Here is a 21,160-nt window from a genome sequence, read left to right on the forward strand (position 1 = left end):
AAAGAATAAACTTTTTCCAGTTGTGTGCAACAACTGGCAGCTGGTAGTTTCAGCTGGGTAGGGTAATGTATCTGCAAGAACAGTCCTATAAGGATTAGGAATTCGTCACAAATGCATGGAGGCAACACATATGTACATCTTCACTTCTCATCATGAAAATCATTAATTTTACCTGTTTTACTGTTGAGTAATTCCATCCATTATTGGGATACAAGTAAAGTGGGAGGGTTGGTTTTTTTTTTTTGCTGTTTTGTATAATTTTATATGGTTAAAGCTGACTCTTGTTTACAGCTGTTGTTTTTACACAGTTACCAGGGTGCCTTCTGTGGACTATTAAACAAAACATACACTTCAGTGACTAACTTTTTTTAAAAAGAGAAATAATCAGGAGTTGCTAGGATCCTCAACATTGGCAGAGAGACAACATTTTAAGCAGAGGGCAGACTGTATCCAAGTTGAAAAATTCCCAAACTCATCACGTGTCAGGATATGTAGGGACAAACCTGCAGTGTGAAGTTTGCAAAGAGGGGGAGGCACAGGACAACGAAAAGCATGAATTGCTTCAGTGTAGAGATCAAAGGCTTATTTTTCCTGAGTAATTCTTAATAAGTGCAAAACTATTACTGTATAAATTAAATTCATTTTCAGCTATGTCAAGGTTTTAAGTGATGGGCCAAATGAGGTTATTGCCTTTCCTGCTAGTAATGTTAATACACGCACAAATTTTACATTAAAATATTTTATTACAATACAGACATTGGGCTCAAAATTAATACAAATTAAGATAAAATATTTACAAGTTAATGTGTACAGTGTAGCTGTTCGAACAGCATAAACAAGAGAACTTCTAAAAATCCATATTCCTTTAGTATGAGACAGCACCCCCCCAGCTTGTTCAAGAGGAACATGCATCAGTCAGCAAAGGCTTTCTGAAGAATGAGAGACTCTTTGGAATAATGTTTGTAAAGTTAAGGAAAAGAGTTTTTCCTTTCTAAAGAGAAAAATTTGGGAGAAAAAGAAGAAAGCAGCCTTACTTCATTCTGCTACTCTGTGCTATTCTTAGATCACTATCATTAGTTTTTTCCAAAACTTACAAACCTCAGGCAAACAAATGGATTTTTTTAGGAACTTGTTGTAATACTGCCACCAGATGCCTTTCAGATGCAATGAAAATAATCAAATGAGTTATGGAAGAGTTCAACCACTTTTTTTTAATAGAAAAGTCTTTACATACAATGATTCTTTCAACAAGAATATTTTTAATTGGTGTTTGAAACAGAAAAATATGGGCTCACTCTCACTTTTTTCCAAATGTTCTTTCTGCTGATCTACCACTCCTACACCATTATAAAATTAACCCAAGTCTCATCAGTAGTCACAAGGGATTTGTTATAAATACACGATCTATTCCTATAAATGTGCAGTTCATTTCTCTAGTTGCTGAGGGGTACTAAAAGCTTCATAAACATTAGCAGCAAAATCTTTCACTTGTTCCATCATCAACAGGTCCTGGAAGACATTTAAAAGAATAAATTTGCTTAAGCAAACACATCCACCACTATTCTGCGTTTGCTGCAATACATAGTCCATCATGAGAAAAACAGCTGGCACTCCCACAGAGATCTAACTCAAATTTCTTGCTTTAGAAAGGGTTATGGACAGAACTGCAAGCAGAACCAAGTCGAGAGACCTTTTTGTGCTTCTGCAGTTTAGCAGAGGGAAGAGGTTCTAGAAAAATAGTGTATTTTTGGAAGATACAAGCTTACAAAATGTTGAAGTTATGCCAACTGTTTTTACCTTTTTTTTTTTTTAAAGCCACTGAAATTAAACAGAATGAAGTACATTATTAGAAAGAAACATACAACATTCATTTCAAAATTTTACTTGGGATATTTTAAATAAGTAAGATTCTTACCTGAACAAAGTGACTGGGTGTTTCACTGCATACCGAATGGATCTGTCCATTTATTATTGGAATTATCTTGGCTAAAGGAAGACTGACACTGGAAAGACTAGAAAAAGAACAGAAAACATTGACCTAGACCTGCTCTGGCATTAGTAAAGCCACTAAACTGTGGTTATTACAATTCTAAATAATTACTACTTCAAAAGTAAGAGTTGAAAGACTGCAAACTAAAATGTACAGATCAAGTTTTTTTCCCTATGAAGTCTTTCACTTGATACAGAAAAGTACCAAGGCAAATTTCAGTTGGTGTTCCTGTTACACACAGTTTCATGCTTGCTTCTCATGCAGGAGAAACATGCTTTAGCCAGAGTATTTACATGCATGTGTATGCAAACAGGCACTGGAAGTGCCTGTCTACAATCTCATGCTATTTCAAACTCTAAACCAGGCTTAGGACAGACAGTGAAACTACAGCCTTTGGGATATTTTAACTGATGTATAGTATATATTTAAATAGAAAGATTACTCAGAGCCATCAGTTAATAAAACAAACAAGTAAAACCAGTTGTTATTCAAGGTTTTAATTTTAATATTTTAGAAATCGTATTTCAAGGATTTGAACTCAGCTTTTGGATTTGCAACGCTCTTACTGCACTGTTTAAAACAGAAGCTAACTTTAGAATAAAAGCTATTTTTTAAACAGTCTTCTAGGAAGAGACAGAAGGTTCTGAATGTTAACATCTTTTTTTCAGCATACCAACGAAGAACCTAAAGCTCTGTAGGTGCTTTGGCTACGTGTTATTTGGAGAATCGTGGTAGTGCCCACCTTCCTTAAGAACTACAGCAACTGGTAGTCAGAGTCTGGGGCATACAGAGCTTTTCTGCTAACTGTATGGGAACGCTATCTTTCTTGCGGCCTCACAGGGGACGTAGTGCAGTGCATCTCTCTAGTAGTCACCACCAGTGGGGTAAATCCTCCTTAGCTAGAAAGGCAGTCTGCTTGTACAGTCTTGGCAAAAAGCGGGAAGTATACATCTTCTGATTTCTACTGTTAGATCTGCAAGTAATGGTGGGAAAGATACCTCATGTGAATTCTAGCAACTTCATGGGTGAAGGGAGGAGACTCTATTTATTCTTGAAAAGCAAGAAACAGAATCCTTTCCAGCATGGTAACTTCAAGTACGCAGGAAAATCAATAGCCTTTTTTGGAATTCACTATGAACCCAAAGCATTATTGATATGAGAACCTCATATGAGAACCACAACAACAGAGAACATTTACCTATTTACAGAGCCATTCTGAGAGAGGTCCTGTTCAGTAGGTCTAAAAAACTCTGCCATATTGTCCAGCAGTCGACTGAATCCTCTATTTAAACACGTGCTCAAAACTGTACTGAAGTCTGGACTGGGGAGGGAGGAAAAAAAAGTTTGATGCCTTGGATTTATGTTTTCAAACTAAAAAACACTGCAAGCATTCAATGCTACCGATGTCCCTCCCATGAAGATGTATGACCCAGACGAAAGGCCATTAGCATAGCCACCTCAAGAAGGACCAGCTCCCCAGTAACTCCACAGCAAACCAATCAACAACCTACACTCTACCCTAAGGTTACTAAAACCAGATAAATCTAAAGCATTCCTCACTTCTCTATTTCTTCCTAAGTAGTAACATAGGAGGGACTTATCCTTAAAATGTCCCAGCTCTCTAGCAGCTCAATTGTAAGAATAGTTTGGCATTTGGCTCAATTCACTCGTGTTCAGTGTTTATTATAGAAACGTCACTGCAGTAGCTCTGGTAGAAGGATGCATGCAACCACTCTCAAAGCCATGCATTAAAAATCAATTCTGATAAGCCAACACTGCTGTTCATTTTATCACAGCAAGTAAATCCAATAAAATTACTCTCAATTTACTCTGCTTTAGCAGAAGAGAAGTACTCCTCTGTTCCTGCGTAACTACAGAAAAGGTGAGGAAGAGATAAGGGGGTCTGACTGGGAAGCACATCCTGGTCATCTTGTTAAGGCAGGATTATTTCTTATAAATGAGTTTCAGAGCTCTCAAATTTTGAAAATCCTAGCCTACAATTAGTGAATATAAAAATCTAATGAAGCAGAGTGGTCACATTTCGCAAATGAAAGTTCACAGCTTTTTCTATGAAAGTAATTGTCTTACTTAAACAATAGTTGTGAGGAGGACTTTGCTATGAATACAGGATATTTCTCTATACCTTTCTAGCATATCTCTAGTTTCATTAAGTAATTTAATTGTAGCAATGTCTCTTTCTGTGAGTCCACAGGCCTAGAAAAAGCAAAGACAGGCACTATTTAGTAAGAAACCAATTTGCAACCGTGAGATTAGAAAGAAGAGTTTTGTACCACAGAATTAAGTAAAGATGTATAAGTCAAATCTATTTGAAAAAGAAGATTTATGTTCATAAATCAGATTCTTAGTAATTTGTGTTCTGATTTTCCTTTGAAATGCTCACTGTAGGATTTTTTTTTTTTAACAAAAAACAGTATTAGCTGGAAATACCAGACTAATTGAGCAAAGTATTTTTTCCACTTCTGACCTCCAAAACTGAAATAAACCCTCCCTATCAGCTTAAGTTAAAGAGATAAGCGCATGTAGTCACACACTGAAGCCTAGGTTTCTTCTTTATACTAGTATAATATCAAGTTAAGAATGAGTTTTCTCCAACCTGTGGTGTGGATGGAGACAAACACCTTTAGAAATGTAGGAAATTACTTTAATGTTACAACTAACATTAAATACACCTTTCTCTCAACTGCTGTTCATTTCCCAGCCCAAAGCAACAAAGGACTCCAGCACACCATCACCTCCTCGTGCATCAGCCAAGATGCTACAAATGTCCATGATCTTTGCTGGTACACAAGTGCAAGGCAATACAATTCAGCTCAGGGCTGAGTGAAGCTGCACTGTGTTACAGCATATGTCATAGTCTAAAAGCAGTAATTGGGCTCTGTTTCTGAGCTCAAAGCTGACATTCTGAGGATGACATTTGTTTTCAAACAAATCTGAAGAAAGTACAACTTTACTTTGCATAGATTAAAGAGATAAGGACACTTGCTTTATGAAGGAAGAGGCACTGCCATTTATTAAAGATACAGATACCATGGTACAGCTAGAGGACTGTTAAGCACCCTTCCCTCCCCAAAACAAATGCACAAAAAATGCAGAATGAAAAAAGGTAGATGAAAAGAAATTGAAACAAGTACCTGGGTAGCCAAGGGGTTTTCTTCATCTGGCATCAGATAATGACATAAAGGAGAGTAAGATGCCATCTGATCTGAATCTTTATGTTCCACTACTTTCCTGATATCTTTAAGTTTCTGTTCCAGCTCCAGAAGAGATAGGGTGTGCTTAAGGGAAATACTGGAAAGGAAAAAGACTACAGTGTTGGTTGCAAAATGAATAATGATGCTTTGTTCTCCTACCAGTAACATGTTCACAAGTAACAGGATCACAATCTGCTATATTGGTTTGCACTGGCAGATGTAGCCTGCTATAATAGAAAAGTTGGTTTGGAAAAAGTCAATTCACCTTCCTTTTTTTTTTTTAATTCCAATAAAACTCATTGTTTTGGGAACAGTCATCACGATAAAACTTAAAAGCTAACCACAGAGAAATATAGACTCTTACCTTCCAAAAACTTTATGCACAGCTTGTTTAACAATAGTTATCAACTCAGTCAGTCCTAGAAGGAGAAGTGTGTCAAAATTATTCTAATGATTTTCTCAAGTCTAGAAAAAAGTAGAATTTTATAAAGTGTAGTTAGCTCATAATAGGGACCATACCATCTCCTAAAAGGTGCTGAATACTTGATAAATATTGCTGTTGAACTTCAGGGGGAGCTAGTGGTGTCTAGGGGAAAAAGAAAAACCAAACAACAGTTGTGTGACATGTCAACAGTAGAGAACAATGCAAAAATCACTTCAAACCGGTTGCAACCGATTTCCTTAATCTTTATAACACACTGCAGCAGATGGATTCCCCCATTCTCATGCACCTCTGTAGCTCATGACCCTCTTCCTGCCATCAACCCATGGATCTTTCCTAAGTCCTCTGGCATTCTTCTCTTCAATACTATACAGATCTCTCTTCTGTCTTCAGTGGCACAGAAACATCTTTTACTTTTCATTCATATATAGGAAAGTCTCTTAAACTGTGCCACTGAAGACAGGAGAGAGATCTGTATTTTATGTTGGTGTTTAGAGCTGAAGTAATCTTCTTCAAGCAATACAAATGCAGACAAAAGGTATTCTTCAATATTGCTAGTACTTCATTAAGCAACAGTATTACTGAATCATCCAAATTTAGAGGCTATTAAAACACATCAATATACATTACTTTCAGTAATGCTTCCACATCTCCCACTCCTTATAAGAACTCTTGGTTTCATTCTAGTACTCCTAAACTATGCCCTTTTTATCTCTCACTAAATAATCCTTTCAATTCCAAGGAAAGCAAGTTCTACCTTTGAAACAAAGCAAAACAACAAAACAAAAAACCCCAAAACTTACTGTGCCGTTTTTGCAGAGTGCAGCATTATCTAGGTAGATGTAGCCGCCAATAATATTTAACTGGACTCGCAAAAGAACTACTAGCATACAGGTACTATATACAGCTACAATGCTTCTTGTAAAACCTTGAAAAGAGACAACAAAATAACTTCAAATTCAAAGAAATAAGGGTGAGTCAAGGAGGGAGAGTGCTCTCCAAAACTCAGGAAGTGCTGATGATTTTTAAATGCAGGGTCACATTTCTCTCACTGGTTGTCGTAATACACGTTTTCACAACACATACCCAAGATGGTCAGGAGTCTAATATGTGTTGGATCTACATCTAAAGTGTCCCATTTGAAGTCCTATATTCATATCATTTTGCATGTTACACAAGTTATTTTGGAAAAAAAGAAAATTATAGAAAGTTGCTCCAGAAGGAAAATGGATGTACTGTCAAATTACTTTCTTCATTAGGGAAATACACACAGTATGTTAGCCCTCATCATGCAGTTAAGACACAGAAGGCATAACAGCAGCTTGGGGAGGGGGGCGGGGAAAGCAGCTACCTAAAGCAGAGGCAGCTAATATCTAAAGAAAGAAAATGAAAACGAGCACCAGCTACCAGCCACTAGGCAACAGAGGATGTGTGGAAGAAGGGACATGAGAAGTCGACATGAATAAATATGGATGAATGCTGAGTAGCAAGGACATGGGAAGAAAGGAGCTGGATCAAAAGCAGGACCTGTGTAGGTGTTGTGAAAAGGATAAACAAAACCGAAAGGAAGGAAAGACAAAATCAGGAAGGTGGTAGGGATAACAAATGGTACCAAGGAATCAAAAGTAGTAAAACCAAGTCTCAGTAGTACTCACTACATAATTATCTGACTTCACTGTTTTTCTTTCCCTTCCACTGCTTCCATCAGCCAATAAATAAGATGATGAACCAAAGGGTTCATAACCACTGCTATGGTGGTTATCTCCAACAGGCTTGAAAAGAGCAAAGTGCTGGCCATGTAAGGGTTGGCCTACATTTCTGATTGATGTTTTCTGTTAGGTCCAGCCTAGAACTTTCTGAAAAAACAGTCTGATTTTTCTGTGATGGCACAGAAAGTTCTCACAAAGTCTTCTTGAGCAGGGTAACATAAGGCCAATAAAATTCTTCACCTTTGTCTCTGAGCTTCTAACTTCCCTTGGGGCTACAAAAAATTCCTTCATGAGGAACTTGGGCGGGGCGGGGGGGGGGGGGGGGGGGGGGCAGGGAGGAGGTTTGCCATGTAGTGTGTTACACTATCTTCATATCTACTGAAAAAACAGCCCAGCGTAAAGCGTGCATTTTAAAGGGTGTGAAAGACATTTTAAATTTATGGTAAATATTATGCACATGGAATCTTTCATTTCCACTTACTTATTATCTTTAAATCCTCCCATATTTCTAACTTGTTTGCTGGCCTGTGGAAAAAATAAATGGAAATATTAAACATTAAAAAGTATATTTTCCTTGGAAATTAATAAATTTGTTAAATGAAATAGTAGTGCTCTAAGGTGAGCTCATTTAGCTACTATAATTATTCAGATCAGATTCATGTCTACCTTGATTTGCCTCATTCAAGAAAGCAGTATATGAACAATACACTATGAAGTCACAGAAAAGATATTCAAACTTTAATGTATAAATGTAGTATTTAATGATGTCAATTATACACTTATATTATCAATTTTGAGTTACTACGCTAAGCAGTCAGAAAAAGCCCACTGGCAGTACAAAGTGCTCTCTTCCGGGGCCTTGATCCTGTATATACTTAACACAGACCTCAGTTCAGTAGGGCTTCCTGGATCTACCTGTGCGTAATAAGCGCAGGATCAGAATTTCTATATCCTACTTTCTTGCAAGATTTACCATTGCCTGACTTGGTTTTAAAGTTCAGATTTGATCATCAAGAAACAAAGAGATCATGACCATTTGTGGAAAAGAAGTCTTGTGCCATCCACACAAATGCAAGTTGATCTTTTTTCTTTTGTTGAGGTGTGTTTACTTTTTTGACCTGACCAATTCCTAAAATTTTATGTGTTCTGTAGTCAAAAGAGCAAGGCTGTAGATTGCACAGAGACACCTGAACTGCCTAAGGTACACTGCATATTTATAACTACTATCCAGAGGTAATGTTAGCAACATAGCAGCAGTAGCAGAGATAAGAGCAAGCTAACCATCCAAAAAGTTTCATTGGCCATTCTCGCCTGTTAAGCGCTGTCAGTAAAGAATGGCTACTCTACTATGGAAGAAATAATTTGTGAAAGTCACTCAGAGAAACATCTGGTAATTTCTTAGGATCAGAATTAACACTTAAACATTTAGGGCAGATAGTTCAGATTAACCTATGCTTAGACTTTACAGTAACATAGTTTATAAAAAATAGTATACTTTTCACCAGAAATCATTTCTCTTTACAGGCACAATTAACCATTAAGGAATGTTTTCATCTGTCTGGAACAAACACATGCACTTTGGCATTAGTTTGACCATGATATCACTTACATAAACAATGAATTTTTAAGCTCACCACTATCGAATAATGCAAATGAACTGATATAATATACTATTAAGTCTGCAACTCCAAAAAGTAAAGAGACAGCTTAAAGAAAGGATAGCTGGAAGAGATACAAAGATCCATGGCACATTCAAAAACAGTTTGCATACTTCTCTTTTTGCAAGCTAAATCAACAGTGTTAAAAGCTATTCTAAAGCAAAACAAAGGAAAGACCGTTAAAAAAAATACAGTAATATTTCTATAGATAAAACATGTAACAGGACTCAAACCCACATTTGTTACTTACGAGTGGTAAGTTTTCCATGCCAACCAAAGAGAGAAAGAGAAGCCAATACATCAACACCAGCCAACTACATTTGCACCTATTATGTCAAAACATTTTCTAGAGCTCATGCTTACAAAGTTTCTCCTCACAACATAAGGCAACAGCCAGGTAACAGTTTAAGTCTGCAAGTATTAAGCCTAACAGTGGAAATGGACTTTTCAGTCTTCATCTGCTGCAATTTACTAAGACTCAGCTGCTACTCAAAACTCAACTTCTATTTCACATTTATTTATTTGGAAAACCATTATCTGCTATGGAAGCAAAAAGCAATGCAAGCAACAACAACACCAACACCCCCCCCCCCCCCCCCCCCAAAACAGGTTTGGAATAAAGCTAAGTGCTGAATAGGAGGGAGGTACACAACACCTGCAAGGCTACAGCAGCAGGTACTTCACCTCATCTCATTCAATCACATTGTCTTTGAAAAGAGGAGGACAGAGCAAGAACGTCTGTGGTCTTGCGTGCCGCTCCCTCTTTAAAAGTTTTTCTGGAAGGCTGAAGACTCAGCCTGCTCACACCCCTAACCTACCACTGGCTACCCCAAATTACTAAAACAATGTAAAAAGGTTTCAAATTTAAGTGAATGGATTTTAAGTTAAAGGAGTTTACCTAAGCCGTAACATGGTCTGTAACATATGATAACATAGATCCGTAACACGTTAAGCCACAATACAGATGATGGGAGAAAAAGACTACATCTTCAGGGACTTTTAGAAAGGTAAATCTCCACATCTACTCTTTTGTATATTCAACAACAACGGTACTCAAAGGTCCGGAGACGTTTGATAACTCTTTGCAAATGGAAGCGGAAAGAAAAATCTATACCTCCATGCATAGCACAAGAATGCAGAGCTTCTTCAAAGACTCACTTCAAAGCGGAATGAGCCCTGACAGCTCATTCCATGATCTGTGCCTTTCCAACCCCTTCTCTACCTTTTCAGTTCAAAGAGTTCAAGCATCTAGTTAAAAATTCCTCAGCATAAGTCTAAAAAGGAGGCATTAAGACACAAACTCCACTGTAGGATACACTCTAAATGGACATCCACGCTTACAGGATATTGCATGTAACCAGCATTTTAAAAACTATTTATTTTCAGAAATGCGTAACAGTAGTACCAGAAAGTCTCATCTCTATTTTCACTGGGATTACTGGAATTCAGAAGTGTGCCACCATACCTGTAAACTCTTTCAACTAGTCAAACAAGTTAGGGACACCAGATACATTTTGATAAAAGAATGCATGCTACAGAGAACAAACTAAGGCGTTATATGTCTTCACCATTGAACAAAGGATTACAGGCATTTGGAGACTATTTTGCTGCACAGTCCAGAAGACAAATATGGTGATCCACAAGATCTCTTGTTCATTCAGGTTAAATTTTCACTGAGTAAAACTCTTATTATGACATATATATTAAATATTCCACTAAAATTAACTTTTCCTAATTTCTTATTGTTTGGGGTAAATAATATGCAATTACAGTTATAAATTCACAGATAATCTGTTATAAAAATATCGTTCAGGCTGTAATTCCCACTTCAAATATCACATTCTCTTGCCTTGTTGTGGGAATTTTTTGACTGAAAGATGACAATGACTGGATAGGTAATCTATTAAACACTGGTCAGCAAAAGTTACAGCTATATAAATAAGCTAGTGGGAGGTAAACTAGAAAGGCAGTCTAGAGTGAGTCAAAAACCCTGTGTTAACTGCCTACATAACACTTTTACTCTGTGCCAAATGCCAAGCAGCTTACTCTACTTAAGGTGTGCTATTATGCACTTTATGCATTTAAAAATATGCTATTTGTTCCTGCAGTTATAAGGAAACCAAAGGTGTTTTCTGACAGGGAGGCATTCCTCTTAATGTATGACATGCCCCTATTTGTTCTACTTCAAAAAGAAAAAAAAAATATTTCTCATAGCTTACATCCATTTGCAATCTCATCTTTGATACTTTCCACTACTATTCACAGCTGACCTTGATAAGATTACATAAACATTTTTACAAACACAACATCAACAACTCAGTGAAGATACTCTCTCTGACCTGTTTAAGAGAGGACTAGATCCTGTAAGTACTGTATCTGCCTATCTTCTAAGCACTTCAACAAAAACCATGGCTCTCATTACAGCATCTTAAAGGAACTATTATTTCTTGTAATGTTTGGAAAATGCCAGCCATATCTATCAAAAGACATCTAACAGGAAACAAAATATTTACATAGTAATTTCAATATACTTTAAGACTAGTGACTCAATGGGACACAGAACCAAAATCCTGCACGCTCTCTACATTATAAATACATAATTTGAAAAAAAAAAAAAAAACCCAAAACCCCAAATCCTTCTCTTGTGATCAAAACAAGTGATCTTTAACACAATTAACAAAATAGTCTTACCTATTTTTAAGGAGAGATGTGAGACTCTCAGAATTTAATTGATGCATTAAGGCATCCCTCAATGTTGGAAGCATTGACAGCACTGTTATTAAAAGAAAAAAAAAGAAAACCAAAAAAAGGGTTAACATCAAAAAATCATCATAAACCTACCCCCAGCTCTCACTCAATTGCTGCTATACAATGTAAATCCCATCATTCAACAGGCAAAGCTGGGAGGACAAACAAAACAGGAAATCCTGGGGGTACTCAGAAGTGCAATTACCTGCGTGCTTCTTATGAGCTTGGGCACAATGCTGCCCTTACGTGGCTACATGTCTTTGTTGGCTCTAGCTGCAGATGTGTACTCACATCCTGCACATCTGCATATACATGCCTTCAACTTCCCAGAAGAAAATCTGGTGAAAATCTACACTGCTGCACTTCTCCAAATGAGAAGAAAAAGATGTGAGATTTGTTTTTTTCCCCAACAAGAGGATCAGAGAAAGGTCCATTTTAAACAAAAGAAAGCTGCGGGGAAAAAAATCCTTTACTTTCAGAATATTCAATGTCCAATCTGCTGTTATATGATGGGAACAGGAGGTACTTGTACAACAAAGGGCAAAGAAAAATGTAGTCCTTGCAGTAAACTCAATCCCAGCACTACAAGGTGGAAAAGATGAAAATGAAATACCAGGGTATTTCATGTCAGGGTAAACACAGTGCACAGAAAGCATTTGCAGCCACCCAAGAAGCCATTATTACAAATTTCAACAGCAGAAAAAAATACTGCCCAATTTGTTTTATAGAAATAGTTTTGAATGGCCTGTATTTACAAGAATAACAAGGTTTTCGTTAAACTCTACCCTACCATCTCCTCTCCAAAAATCCAACAACCAGCGCTGCAATATAAATACCTTCACTTTTTGCTCCCCAGCTAGTCAGGTACCTTTGCACTGTTAAAATGCAATGGGCTAATGGGCTGACATGCTTCTTATATATAATAAAAAATAAAAATTACCCACCAAGCTCTCTGTGTATCTTACTAACAAAGTGCTATAATGAATAAAGTAATCCTGCCGTAAATTCAGTATTGTTTGAATATAGGTGCTGTTTCATACCTCAGTACCACATGAAGTTTAGGGCAATACACAAGGGGTCTTGAAGTAACAAAAAAATTGTAACCTGTATGTATATTTGTATGCATTATAGATGGATATATTCAAACCCAGGGTTAAGATGACCCCTAGAAATCCCTTTGAGCCTCTGTTCTTCAGACTCTGTTTTTATTATGCAAAGTGACTCTATTTATGCACTAGTATTTAATTAAGGTTTTGAATTCACCTACATTTCTTCTTATTCTTCCCCTCTGTCAATATGTACTATAAATCCCCAAACAATTCCCCCTATCAAGAACAGCAGCTATTCCCTTATCTTACCTGTCATATTGCACGTCCTCTGATTACTTTCAAAATGATACTGCCTTCGTGCTTGGGCAATGTATTCAGCTGCCTCTCGTTCTTGGATTTCTCTGATTTTCTTCTGCCCATATTTTCCCAGTAAATAGACTCCTACAGAGAGATTTTCATATTACAAGCTGCTTTAAAAATTTGAGGAAGGCCCCTTCAGCCCCTTTCTTTGATTTTAAACCATAAGGGTGCATAGTGACTTTTTTGGGATACGTGGGTCTTGCGTATTTTAATACTGATTGACAAAGTAATACTCAGAAATAACATTTTCAAAATAAATTAAAACGTCAAGGGTAATGACTTGAATCAGTATAAGAAACTTTCCTGAGAAGAGATTTCTTGCCTTTCAAAGAAGGCATTTTTGGTACTACTGCAACATGAACAACTAGTACTGAAGAGACTGAAGCAAATATTGGGAAGAGAAAAAAATGTAGGGTAACAAAAACAAAGAATAGAGAAAAGAAACTGAAATGCACAGGGTCTGGAGATAGATGAAAATTTAAATTTTTTACAAGTATCTTTCTAAAATTAGCAGAAGTTAGAGCTAAAACTCAAGTCTTAAAAATCACAGAAGAGAAAAATGTTACAGACTAACACTTCCTTCATTTGGTCCTGCAACTTGTCTGTAGGGAGAACCTTAGCTTCAGTGGGGCTTGACTGTGGCCCTCTTATTTCTTACCATGCCTGGTTCCTAATCTCCAGCCCCACACTTCTCCTACCATGGAGGATCTGATCATCCCTCATCCCCCTCACTATGAATCTCCGTTTCCACAAAGACCCGCCAAAAATTTTTGCTCTACATTTCCTCCTCTCCCAACATACATTCCTTTGAAGTTTTCCTCAGCTGCTCTTCCCACACCACCAGGCATTCAGAGATCCCTCCAGGCTGCCCACAGCCCTCTTCTATCTTTCCTCATCTCCATCCCCCTTTCTAAGCCGTTCCTCAAGATACCACTACGTCTTCTATACTTATCCTCAGCACCTTTGCCCACTGCAAGCTGCTTTGCCTGAATTTCCCCCCCTCCACCCAGGGCTTCTCACACCACCTCCTGTGTATCAAGTTCATTTGCTGCCTCCTGTATGCACTGATAGCAGCATTTACCTATTTAGGTGCATAACAAGCTCTTCCCATGTTCTCTCATGAAAGAATGGGGGTGGACTGTGGGGAAAAGGGAGAGATAAGGGAGGAACAAACCCAAACAGAAGAGACTAGTGTACAAGCTGATCATCTTCTGTCCACTGGGGAGCAATCCCCCAAGTACTGAAACTCCTCTAACAGACTGTCAGCTCATCAAGTCAATAATGGTACACAGAAGAAATCCGAATATGAAATCAAGTCTTTATTTTTTTCCACCAAGCACTTTCAAAAGTCATAAACACAGAGCTACAAAGTCTTCTTCAAAATTCAATTTTCACATTTCTAAGTTAATATCTGAATGAATGAGGCATTTAACAGTTGCTGAACGCTGAAAGTTTTAAAACTACTTTTATAAGCCCAATCCACGAAAACTAAAAAAAAACCCAAACTCTCCAAGATTTTGAATTCAGCTATATTTTTTAAACAATTAAAACCTTTCAATACATTCTCCAAAACTACCAGCAGCATTTCAAAAGGCTTGTCAACTTTGTGCCCCAATATTCATGGCTCAAAAAAAATCCGGCTATTCGTATCGGCCTTATGTTGCCTAATAGGCAACTACAAGCTGCACTAGTTTGGAAAAACCACAACCACTTCCATTTATTTCTCAAAAGCCTCATAAAATAAAAATGGGGAAGTCAGTCTCTCTTGCTTCACCCTTTAGGCAGAGTAAGCATTTGCCATGTGAAAGATTCACCCCATTAGATGCAAACTTTAATATTATGGTTCTATATACATAAAATGCAATTTTACCACTGTAAATTGTTAACCAAAATGAGACTTCATAATAACAATTGGATTATGTTTCTCTAAAAAATTATCCATTTCTGCCAAGAATATGTATTTAGAACGCAACTGTCAGGGTACTGTTTGGTTTTGGGGCTTTTTTTTTTCAGCTAACATACTGAAACTGCAACAGCTTTTTTTAGTATTAGCAAATAATTTTTGCACACAAGATTTTTCCAATCATTTTATCCCATCACATTTTTCACATTACATTCACAGTCATTTGTCCAAATGACTACTTTTGTTTATTTCTCTCCCCCAAAATAAATGCTTTAACTCCGGGTTTTCTGTCAGAAAAGTCTCCTAAGTATAAAAAAAACCCCTCTTCCTGCAGGTTGCACAGGATACAGGAAGACATGCAAACAATTCAAGAAGAATCATGTGCGTGCCCTTGAGTGATATGCTGGAGCAGCACCTTTATAATTAAGACCGAGACACCTAATTGCCTAATACTCGATTGTTAAAGCTGTGTGATTATTCTGTACTAAGAACTGCTGTGCCCCGTGAGGGTCCAAAGTTGCATTAGCAGTCATCCAGATTTAACAAGGACTTTCCAGAAAAAACACTTGTCTTAAATGATGCAACAGCAGCTACTAATAGTCTTCTCTCTCCCCACCCCTCCCCTGAACTAAGCCATAACTTTGACCCATCACTAACAGATGTTATTTACTCCAGTATCACCTTCATCTTTGGAAATGCAATGCGATAGAAGTTAGCCAAAGTAAAAGTTACACCACCCACACAGCTTAAGCAAAACCAATGAACAACAAAAACGTTTTGATGGCAACAGCAGACTGCCTCTGTTACTAACTTCATGGCCTGTAAGTGCCTCTAAGTCGCCTGGAGGACACAGCACTGCACTTGGGAAATCCGAGCCTTGCTCGTGACAATGAGCTTGCGACAATGAACTTCTGCCCACCTGTCCCTCCACGCGGCATCAGAGCCTCTGCAAGTCTCCAGCTTATGGGACATTTCAAGGAGCTGCCAGCCTGGGAGTTGGTCTGCATGTGTTCACCTACTACTTTATATGTGTTCGCATATTACTTCAGAACTACCGTGTGTATCTATATTGATACATGTAGTATTAATTCAGAAGACTTGAAAATAACACAGACTTCTTAGAAGTCCAGGCTGAATGCATCATATGGAAATGCTGTCATCTGGAGTTGGAAGCAGGACCAGAGAAAGCCGCATCCCAAGAACTGCCATAACGTCAAGTCAGCTAACATAACTGTAAGAAACTAAACTGACATTTTGAAAGTATCTGTTGTTATAAACAAAGTGGATACCAACTTTTTACAACAGCTAATTTTACCTCTCAGAGCCTTCAGGTACAGGAACCTCAGTAAGGATCTTGAACTACAATTCATACTGCTTTAAAACTGATCTACAAAGTGAAATGTATTTACATTTGTATTGGCTGTCTGTGCTGGTTTTGGCTGGGGTAGAGTTAATTTTCTTCACAGTAGCTACTATGGGACTATGTTTTGGATTTGTGCTGTAGACAGTGTAGGTAATACAGGGATGTTTTAGTTACTGCTGAGCAGTGCTTAGACAGAGCCAAGGCCTTTTCTGCTTCTCACCCCACCCCACCAGTGAGTAGGCTGGGGGTGCACAAGAAGCTGGGAGGGGACACAGCTGGGACAGCTGACCCCAAGTGACCAAAGGGATATCCCGTACCACAGGATGTCATGCTCAGTAATAAAACTAGGGGGAAGTTGGTGGGGGGGCCGCTGCTTAGGGACTGGCTGGGCATCCATCAGTTGGTGGTGAGCAACTGTTTTCATCTGCATCACTTGTCTTTCTTGGTCCGTGTCGTGTGTGTGTGTCCTCCCCCCCCCCCCCCCCCCCGTTATCTTCCCCCCTCTTTTCTTTACAATTCTTATTATAACTTTTTTTTAAACTGCTTTTATGTCAACCTGCAAGTTTTCTCACTTTTACCCTTCTGGTTCACTCCCCCATCTCACCGGGGCAGCGGAGGAGGTCGGAGTGAGTGAGCAGCTGTGTGGTGCTTAGCTGCCAGCCCAGGTTAAATCACGACACTGTCCTACAACACTGGGAATACCTGTGGTCTACAGTACCCATACCCTGTGGAAGCTACACTGATTCATCTGTTAACAGTCAATCAAGATAAATATGCTCTAATGTCTCTATAGCCCTCTTTGGCTGTAGCATTGTACAGTCTCTTCGCATCTAAATGTAAGTAATGGAAGTAGCTTACAAAATCTGCAGGCTCTTCCATATTCGTGCCAGTGGTCTCAAACAGGTAGGGTATTTCTCACATCATGTTAAGTTATGGCTTACCTCTCCCTCAGCCCTTTCCTTTCTTCACAAGTGGAACAAAGAGATAGGTAGAAGGGTGCGATTGGTAATTAGGAGGCATCAAGTTTTCAGGAAACCTCTTTACAACCCTATGTAACCTTCACCCTCACTGCCATACTTCCCTCACAAAAAAAAAAAGGAAAAATTTTCAGTTTTAAGAATTTCACTATGGAGAAATTGTGCTGACACACAGAAGCCTGCATCCTTCCAGAACACCAACAGCTCTGTAAGCTGTGGTTTGTCCTTATGTACAAGCAAGCCATGTATCAACTGACATACAACTGTCCCATTATGGTTGAAAACCGTATTTTAAATAAAAAGGCACTAAAGCCTTATTCTCTTGGCACCACAGAGTACCACCAAAACCTATTTAACATCCCTGCACTCACCCATGAACCAAGACAACTTTCTTTGCTAAGCAGACAGACTTCTGAACTGAAATGCTCTTTCCGCAAGCTGAAAGTTGCAACAGACGAAATTGAGCAATAATTCATTCACCACTGAAATCAGAACCATACATTGCAGACACACCCCAAACTTGCTCTTCCACTGCAGTGAGAGAATTTCAACAGTGACTCGTTTTGTAATATCCATTGAAACCTGCCCTGAACACTAAGCACTGAGGTAGAAACCACTTTAAGGTAAATCTACCTATCCAATAAGAACAAGTGAACACAACACATCCTTGCAGCTCTGTCACACTAGCTCTCTCTCTACTTTAAATATTTCTAGTGGGTTTGATACCAGAGCACTAGATTTTGCTTGCTTAAAGAGATTTAAATCTTTTTAGTATGCAATTTACTTTTCATTGCTAAAAGAACAGACTTAAGAAAGGGTTTGTACAGGGTTTTTGCTAAGTTGAGGTCTTCTCAACCCTGCTCTATGGTTAAGTGAAAATTACACTTATCTCAGTTGCTTTTCCCTCAATTTGAGCTCTTATTTTTTGAGTTTTGTATCTTCATAAGCAGAAAAATCTGCTGCAATGTTGGGATTGACAGAAACTACACTAAGAATGACAGCCACTGATAATGCACGAGGAAGCCATCTCAGTAAACAGAGGAAAGGCTACTACCAACGAACTCAGATTTTGGTGCAATAATTTTTCAGTAACGCAACGCTGATACAACATTGTATCACTAATAATGTCATGACTCTTCTGTACTGTCTAACAAAACATTAAATATTCACATTAATCTCTGACCATGTGCCAGTTAAAGACTTAAAATCATTAAACCCCAAATGATGTCCCATTTTCCTTGTTACATCCTCCTTCCCAGAAAATGCATCTACAGCTCTTAAAAAACCACAAACACCACAGAGATGTAGATCCCAGTCTACATTAAATCAGCAGATTTGGATGCTCTTCTTAAACCATTCAGCCACTTCCAAACATTCTGTCTTCAAGTAAAAGCAGCGATGTAAAGTTGCTTTCTACCTTTCAATGTTAGGCAGTATTTTTTTGGAGGAGAGTCCATTGTGGATCTCAGAGTTCTGATTTATTGGTAGTGGCATTACCATAGCCCCTGGAGTTATTTTAAGGTCTGAGCCAACACTAATATGTAGATGGCCAAAGCACTCAAGATTCAGCTGCTGTACAACTGTAGTGCAGCACTCTGCAGTAAATCCCTCCCCATCTCCCAGGCTGTCCTAAAATACCATGGTGCAAGTTGCAGCTGGTGGCAGCTAATGATGTTCTCCTGCGTGTGGATGCCCTGATTAACTACAGAGTCTCAAATAAAAAATAAAAAAAACCCACAATTCACTACAGAGTCCTCAAATGCAATATGGCCTGAGGAAACAGGTAGACAGGTAAGTACCTTAATCCATGCTGCAGGCAATGACAGCATAGTTCAGTATTTTCAGTCAGAAGTTGAAATGCTTGTTACAAGAGGAACATCTTGGGTTTTTCTGGATTGGTCATAGTTTAAATGACTTTATGTTAGTCCCTGATTATTTTTTAAGTGTACCTCATCCAGTCAGTAGCATTTTAGTCAAAGTGACACTGAACTGTACATAAACAGCACCAATCATAAGGAAAAAGCTGAAAACTCAGTCATATTAGGATGGTTTGCAGGCTGGCAGAGGGCTGTTTATACATGATGAATTTGGGATTTCAGGCTATGAGGGCTACCAAGAGCCACAACCTCCCCGACATCTGCTTTCCCCCTTGGACATTGATCCACGTTTACTAGCTGAAACTGGGAAAACTGACGTTTTTACTATTCCCATTTGTCCACCCACCACTCTCACAAAGACAGCTTAAGGGGAGGGGGAACAGCTTACAGGTTACAGCTTGGTATATTAAAGTAAATCTGTTTATTTAAGATGGTGGGCTGTAAGTATGGTGGCTCAGAAACTGGTAGACATTACATTCTGCTCTACTTGCAGAGTCAGAAAACCTGCAGGTGAAGGGGTAAACTGGAGAAACGGTCTGACAAGTACTTCAGGAACCACCGTCTAACCTATTTTTGTGTATTAATCGGCACTCTTTGGAAAAAACACAGAAGGAGTTCAAGCTGAAAGGATGCAGAGGACACAACAACCAAGGCAAGTCAGAAGTACATACAATTCACCTTCACAAGAGACCTCACCTGAACATGAGACAAAATGTAGTGCAAAAACTCTGAAGCCCTCAGAATATTTAACTGTTCAGGCAAGTTCCAGTAGGTATGAACAAATACAAACCTTCCTTAGCAACTCTGTAATATTTAATTCTGTGTCATTTGCATAAGATGTACTTACATCTCATGACTGAGCGTGCAATGACATGGCTGTACCTTTTGAGGAGTATCTAAACTCCAGCTGCACAGATATGCACTTTATTATTAAACAGAGAAATAGAACCAAGGTGTTCCTTTAAATCCAATTCTGGCTAAAAATAAGCCTATAATAACTCCAAGGAAAGGAGGTGCTTACCAGACCATAACCACCCTACAGGTTAGACGAGAGCCTTAAGGGAGAAAGAACGGCTTGCATAATTAATATAAATCCTCCTCTCCTGTAAAGTTTTGTGTCCGCAGTTGGTTTACACTTGACAATTCACCTCAATGCACAAGTCACTTTTAAAAGTACAGGCTTTCAGCCTCCATCCTAAAAGTAATAATACAAACGCCACCCTCGCTTTGCACTGTTAAATGTCATTCCAAACCAACACAAACGCCCGCCGTAACAACACCCAGGCAACGCGAATCCCTGTGTTTCGGGACTTACGGGACGACGTGCAGATTCTTCCTCCCTGCCGATGAGAAAAATCCTCCCGCCACCCGAGCTCTCCCAAAGGCGGCCCGTGGCGCCTTTCGGTGTCACCAGCGAGGCGAGGGGCCGCTCCACGCCACCGCGGAGCTCCCTGCGCAACAGCCCGCCGCGGCGGCCACGCAGGGACGAGGCCAGCCGGGCCCAAGGCACCGCCGGGCCGGGGCGGGCCGGCACCGGGCTCGCCCGGCGGCAGAGCAGCTTTCCTGCCAGCGGGGAACCCGCCTGACCAGCGGGGGCTCGTCGGGCTCCGCGGCCGAGCGCCGCCTCTGAGGGGGCCGCCCCGGCGGGAACCGGCAGCGCTTCAGGGGGAGCGGGGAGGCCCCGCGGCCGGCTCCGCGCCGAGCCCTGCTACCGCCCGCCGCCGCCCCTCAGCCCGGCTGCCGGGCACTCACCGCCGAGGAAGGTGCCGAGGGCGAGGCACTTCTTCTTGTGCCGCTTGAGGAAACTCCAGAGGGACCGGAGCATCCTGCGCGCCCGGCCGGGCCCTCGCCTCCCCGCGTCGGCGGAAGGGG

The 21,160-nt window shown here is 39.4% G+C and overlaps 1 protein-coding gene across 1 annotated transcript; it reads right to left on the reverse strand.

The window, feature by feature from the left end:
* Positions 1-1,287: 1,287 nt before the first annotated feature.
* Positions 1,288-21,123, reverse strand: PEX3 (peroxisomal biogenesis factor 3). Its single transcript, XM_075707011.1, has 12 exons — positions 21,041-21,123; positions 13,118-13,249; positions 11,703-11,784; positions 7,835-7,878; positions 6,448-6,572; positions 5,722-5,788; positions 5,567-5,621; positions 5,143-5,299; positions 4,134-4,204; positions 3,189-3,311; positions 1,916-2,012; positions 1,288-1,509 (listed from the first exon to the last, which is right to left on the reverse strand). Exons 1-12 carry the CDS (start codon positions 21,111-21,113, stop codon positions 1,426-1,428), a joined length of 1,110 nt encoding a protein of 369 aa, XP_075563126.1. The 5' UTR covers positions 21,114-21,123; the 3' UTR covers positions 1,288-1,425.
* Positions 21,124-21,160: the final 37 nt, after the last annotated feature.

This window comes from Pelecanus crispus, chromosome 3, assembly GCF_030463565.1.
Source record: "Pelecanus crispus isolate bPelCri1 chromosome 3, bPelCri1.pri, whole genome shotgun sequence".
NCBI lineage: Eukaryota > Metazoa > Chordata > Aves > Pelecaniformes > Pelecanidae > Pelecanus > Pelecanus crispus.

Coding starts and splice junctions, on each gene's coding strand:
- PEX3 (XM_075707011.1), bottom strand. CDS start 21,113: ATGCTCCGGTCCCTCTGGAGTTTCCTCAAGCGGCACAAGAAGAAGTGC. Junction 13,250..21,040: donor CCTCGGCACCTTCCTCGGCG/GTGAGTGCCCGG, acceptor ATCTCTCTGTAG/GAGTCTATTTACTGGGAAAA. Junction 7,879..11,702: donor ACATCTCTCCTTAAAAATAG/GTAAGACTATTT, acceptor TTTTTTCCACAG/GCCAGCAAACAAGTTAGAAA.